General features: G+C 56.2%; 1 protein-coding gene across 1 annotated transcript; it reads left to right on the top strand.

Moving 5' to 3' along the window:
- Positions 1-729: 729 nt before the first annotated feature.
- On the top strand, positions 730-2,425 carry LOC120679929 (DNA damage-repair/toleration protein DRT100-like). The gene has a single exon (XM_039961587.1). It carries the CDS (start codon positions 842-844, stop codon positions 1,982-1,984), a length of 1,143 nt encoding a protein of 380 aa, XP_039817521.1. The 5' UTR covers positions 730-841; the 3' UTR covers positions 1,985-2,425.
- Positions 2,426-6,237: the final 3,812 nt, after the last annotated feature.

Below are 6,237 nucleotides of genomic sequence, written 5' to 3'. Positions count from 1 at the left end.
CCACGTGGGCAATCGCCTCGCGGTCATTCACCAGCCACGCATCACCACCGGGTCTTGCACTTTTGGCGCCAGCTCTGAGCGAGCTCGGGCTTGTTCGTGCGCAAGGGTCCGTATACGTGTTGATCTAGACGGCTACCCTTGCCGTTCCATACGCGCCGCGCCTGGAAGTGTCGCCGCCGGCGCCGGGGCAGAGGCAGACCCACCATGTGTGCCCCCCGAAAGCTCCCCGGCCGCCACCCTGCGCGTTCCCGTCATGGGCACGGAGGCGGCGGGTCACCGGTGCAGCGAACCCGTCCATGTGATGTGCCGCCGGGCCGGCTGCCGGCCACCCTCCGACGCGACGCGGCGTCTATCCATACGCACAGCGACGAGAAAGGCCACGCACATGCACATGCCGTGCTGACCGACCGGTCCCACGCCGCGTGTCTGCAACAGTGACGCGCCTGCGGAAGCACGCACTTGTCACTTGTGGCAAGGGGGTGAAGGCTTGTCGCCGCCGGGAGCTGCACGCACGTGCCCCGCGGACGCACTTGCTCCCCGGGGTCCCCTCATCTCCCAGCTCTGCCGCTTTTGACCATGGGAGCTCACGGCGCGTTAATCCGAAGCAACAAAATGCTCAGCAGGCTTCTAGTACTACGCCTGATGAAGCAACAAGCGAGGATAACGAACGCGCTAAATGTGTGTGTGTGTGGGGGGGGGGGGGGGGGGGGGGGGGGGGGGGGCAAAAGGGTCAATTGAACACTCTGCCAGCCTACTAAACACTCGACCTCGACGTGCTCGACAGTCGCCACTCAGCACTGCGCCACTGCCGTCCACTCGAGCCGAAGCCAGACCCGCCGCAATGGCATCCCCCGCCGCGCGCACGGCCGTCCCCCCGGCGCTCCTCGCGCTCGCCGCGCTTGTGCTCGTTCTCGTCCCGGCCGCGGCGGCGGCGGCGTGCTCGGCGGCGGACCGCGACGCGCTGCTGTCGATCCGCGCGGCGCTGACGGAGGCGCGCCTGGGCGTGTTCTCGTCGTGGGCGGGCACCGACTGCTGCGCCGGCTGGTACGGCGTGGGCTGCGACCCCACCGACGGCCGCGTCGCGGACCTCTCCCTCCGCGGCGAGGCCGAGGACGCCGTGATGGCCCCCGCGGGGCGCCCGGCGTCGGGCGTCATGTCCGGGTACATCTCCGACGCCGTGTGCCGGCTCGGCCGCCTCTCGTCGCTCGTCCTCGCCGACTGGAAGCAGATCTCCGGGCCCGTCCCGTCCTGCGTCGCCACGGACCTCCCCTACCTCCGCATCCTCGAGCTCCCCGGCAACCGCCTCACCGGCGGGATCCCGCCGTCCGTCGGCGGCCTCTCCCGCCTCACCGTGCTCAACCTCGCCGACAACCTCCTCTCGGGCCCCATCCCGGGCTCCATCACCACCCTCGCCTCCCTCAAGCACCTCGACCTCGCCAACAACCAGCTCACCGGCCGCGTCCCCGCCGACTTCGGCAAGCTCGCCATGCTCAGCCGCGCGCTGCTCAGGCGGAACCGGCTGTCGGGCCCCATCCCGGCGTCGGTGTCGTCCATGCCCCGGCTCGCCGACCTCGACATGTCCGAGAACCAGCTCACCGGGTCGATCCCCGACGGGCTGGGCTCCGGCCACGTGCTCACCTCGCTGTACCTCGGCGCGAACCGGCTGTCGGGGAGCATCCCGGCGAGCCTGCTCCGGAACAGCGGGCTCGGGATCCTGAACCTGAGCCGGAACGACCTGGATGGCGCCGTGCCGGACGTGTTCACGCCGCGCTCCTACTTCATGCTGCTGGACCTGTCCCGGAATCGGCTCAGCGGCGGCGTGCCGCGGTCGCTGGCCTCGGCGGCCTACGTGGGGCACCTGGACCTGAGCCACAACCGGCTGTGCGGCGCCATCCCAGCCGGCCCGCCGTTCGACCACCTCGACGCCGACTCGTTCTGCGGCAACACCTGCCTCTGCGGCGGGCCGCTCGGCAAGTGCACGTGAGCCGGCCGTCCGACTGCTCTGTTACCAGCCGTGCTACGTACAGGGTGTGTGTGGTGTACTGGTGTACCGTGCACGGCGCGTAACAAACTTTCTATGCCGGTATGCCCGTGTGCCGGCGCACATACGGAGTGTGTACGTGCGTGCTGCGTGGTTAACCTGGATGGTCGTATAGGTTTGGGTATAGATGGCAGTTTGCCGTGTTGTGGTGTGATGAGAGAGGAAGTTAAATGAGCGAGGGGGGGGGGGGGGGGGGGGGGGGAGATGTGTGCTCTTTCCTCCTTTGGTTTCCTCGTCTTTAATTTTTAATTTATCTTTGGTTAAACTTTAACCATTAAAGTTTGGGTTTGTACAAGTGTCTGAAGCAAAAGGATTAAAGAGGTGCTGAGAGCTTGTATGAGAAGTTGTGTGTGGATATTAATGCTAAGCTGCATGGCTTTTGAATTCGTCAAAGAAAATTCGTCATGTGGATCAATGAATAATTGGATATGATACGTGCCGGGCTTATTCACCGGAGTATGGTTTAGCCATTTGGGGACGACGGGGCGTCCTTGCGTTTCCGTCACTAGTTCACTAGTTACTCAATTAATGTAGCTCGGTTTTTGGGGCTAGTCCTCCTGGACGACCTCGTTGCTGTGCCCTTGTCCGTCCTGTCATTAAGTGGCTAGAGCATGCTCCATAATTAATGGCTAAATGCATGCTGCCATCCTACTCCACGGACAGCGTATGAACAACCGTACTGCGGCAGCAGGAGTCCTCTTCTTTTGGGTGGTTCCTGGTCCAGGAACGAGTCCGAAAATGCCCAATAAAACCATCGTTTTTTCGCGACTGCCAATAAAACCATCGTGGACGACGCGATGTGCGACTTACGTCCACCTCTTTGTTCCAGTGTGCTAAGCTCAGTTCTTCCAAGTTCCAACATTTATACGCTGTATTTTAAAACTCTCTCAACACCATTGTAATGGATGTTTTGTTCAAACAACGTCACTAGCGGAGCTACATGGAGACCAAAGGGGGTCATACCCCCTACCAATTGCAAAATCCATGAACCAGCTATTAATTAAAGCTTATAGAAATTAAAAAATTAGCATAATAAGCAACGTATTTGATTTGCGTTCTATCTCCGCCACTGCATACAACGTTGTAATGTGCAGTGGTTAGGCAAAGCATATGTGGAGGTGAGGACGGAGCATATGTTTTGTTCTCCAAAATTTGGATCGCAATTTTTGTGACGTGGTGTACTATGCACGGCGCGTAACAAACTTTCTACGTCCGTGTGCCGGCGCACATACAAAGTGTACGTGTACGTGCGTGCTGCGAGGTTGATTGGTTAACCTGGGTGGTCCTATTTGATAAATAGGATTCGAATACTTAGGGTTTAATAGCTATTTATCTATTTTGATCTCCAAACTTGCTTAGAGGTTCATTGTAGTCCCTAAAATATCAAAAGGACAAATTTAGTCCTCGAACAAATTTTTTTAGTCCAATATAGTCTCTAATCTTATGTGGTATGCCATGTTGGCATGCCACGTTAGCTGGATTTGTGCTGCACACGAAATATCCAGAGCGCCCTCCATATCACACCATCTTCCCATATTAGCAGCAGTAGTAGTCTTATCAGCCAAAGCAAAGGTTGCACAGTGGGCCTTGGAGCAAAACAACAAAACATAGTCCCTATTCTCATATGCTACTAATGCTATGGAGTCACTTGTATTCATAAAGTTAATTCTTGTGTTGACCAACTGAGAATATATAACAGTACTACTAGAGTACTAATAGTAAATTAAATCTAATGGCAAGCCAATATGGTGTTGAGTACATATTGAGATTGGGCAGGCAATGCAAAGAGCATCAGGAGCAACATGGTGTTGGCATTTCTTAACGTCGCCACCAGGAAGGGTTAGTTCCCGGTAACGGATGCATGTTGACCTTCCTTAGCGTAATCACTAGAAACGGGGTGTTAAGCCCATCCCTAGCAACTGCACCAAGGATTGCCACTCTCGTGGTATAGTCTATACGATTACAGATGGGATACACAAGCGCATAGATATACCGTATAACATTTCACCCGGAGAGTAAGGGTATCGTTATTTATATTTTCTCAAAGGATGGCAGTGGCAAAGGTACTGTGCTTAACATTAATCATGACATTGTTCCTCAAGTAATAGGCAAAACTCTAGCAGGGGTAAGCCATGATAAAGAAGATAAATCAGGGTAATGCGACACGATCACACATCCAGCATCCAAGGAAGAAAGAAAGAAAGAAAAAACAAAAGAACAAAAGAACGAACTAAACTATTCTATGTTAAGTTAGCTGGAGCTTAGGTTAGGCTAGGGGTCCTAGTGTATCTATTCAAAGCAAAGATTATGTTAGAACATGGTTAGGGCTACAGGTGCCAAGAAATTGGAATAGCGGGGAGAAGGTCCCACACTGGAGAACGTCCAGTCCCGTTACATCTTTGCGTGAACTCCTACATCTTTGCGTGAACTCCTACAATGAACCCGAACGTCGTGGAGTACGCTAAACGCAACACAGTTGTTACGCCGGACGGACATGGCTATCACCTCATGCCGTCTACCCTAGTCACACCGTGGAGCACGGTCATATCCGAAGGATCCCGCATACCCGAGCACTATCGAAATAGCATAACTGTAACACCCTAATTTTAAATTTCAGTATTTATTAATAAATTGATTGGCTTTAGTTAAATTTTCTAAGGTTTATTGTGTTTAGTTGGCATTTAATCTAATTTTTGTTCCTTAATTAATTAAAATTTACCATAGGTTTAAATTTTTGTTGCATTCATGCTGGTGCATATGTTGTTTATTTTGGTTGAGTGCTAGGGAGTTTGAATTCAAATTTGTTTGAATTCAAACTTTGTTTGTTTTGGATTAGAAATAGAAATAGAAAACCCAAAACAAAACCCAAAACCCAAACCCATAGCAACCCAAAACCCAAGACCCAGCCCAAACCTCTTTCCCAAGCCAGCCCAGCCCGCTGGCCCAGCCTCTCCCCCACCCCGGCCCACTTCCACGCGTCTCCCAGGCCAGCTCGCCTCTCCTCTTCGCTCGGCCCAGCCCGCACGCTCCCTCCGCTAGCGACCCGCACGCGTGCCCGCCTCCCTCAGCCCACGCGGCCTGCTCGCGCGCCCCGCCGCTGACCAGCCGGCCCCGCGCGTCAGCGCCTTCCCCCTCCTCTGCCCCGCCGCGCAACGCACCGCCGCGATCCCCGCCGGGGATTTCGCCGCGACAGTCACGGGCGCGCACGCCCAGAACCTTCCCCGCCGCCCTATAAGTCAACCCCGACCCCCTGTGCCCCCTCTCATCCACCAGTGCCCCCTCTAACCCTAGCCGCCGCCGTTTTCGCCCGGGGCTCAACTACGGTGAGCCTCTCCGCCCTGGTTTCCCCTCGTCACCGGTGGCCTTGGCCCGCCCTGACCCCTCTGCCGGCCTCGCAGGACCACCACGCGTCTACTCGTGCAGCCCAGACGCCCGGAGGTGCACGCTGCCATCCCCGCCACCGAGCTCTGCGTCTTCACGCCGCCGGCCTTCACCGACGACCTCCCCACGCCTCATCGCCGGCCACCACAACCCCTAGGTGAGCATCATCCCGGCCTCCTCTGTATTTTGCGCTCGTCAAATTGGCCCGGGACGCACTCTAGGTGCTTGTGCACCCGCTCGCCGGCGAACCCCACTGCCCAGCGCCGCCCCTCGCCGTGGCAAGATCCAACCAGGCCCCAATCCACCGTTATGTTGCCTCAGGTGAACCACACATGCCGCGCTCGTGCCCCTGGGCTAGAGCCCAGGCCAAAACGAGCCCAGGAGAGCCGGATTTGGGCGTCTCCGGCGAGCCGCCGCCGCGAAATCGCACGCCGGCGGTGTTGCGCCGCCGCCTCTCACGCCAAGCCTGCCCTGGCCACCCGATCAACAATCAACGGTCTAGATTAGATCGGAGCCGCATTAGATCTCGGCCGCCAGATCCAGATCCAAGCGCCCAGATCCAAACTTGCCGCTTCAGCCGGGCTCTTTTGCATAAGAGACCCTGGAGTTTTCTTTAATAAACCCGCGGTCCTGATCCATTCAAAAGTATTTACGCAGAGGTCCTGTTTTATTCACTTAAGCCCCTGATCTTTCTAAATATCGAACCCGCGGTCCAGAGTTGTAGTTTTTGCACGTTGGACCCTAGATCTTTAGTTTAATTATGTTTTAGCCCTCGGTTTTAGCAGAAAAGTCCCTGGAACTTCAGTTTTCTTACA

The sequence above is a fragment of the Panicum virgatum genome, chromosome 6N (genome assembly GCF_016808335.1).
Source record: "Panicum virgatum strain AP13 chromosome 6N, P.virgatum_v5, whole genome shotgun sequence".
Lineage (NCBI taxonomy): Eukaryota > Viridiplantae > Streptophyta > Magnoliopsida > Poales > Poaceae > Panicum > Panicum virgatum.
The sequence above is the reverse complement of the archived record's forward strand: the minus strand, read 5'-3'. Positions and strand labels throughout refer to the sequence as shown.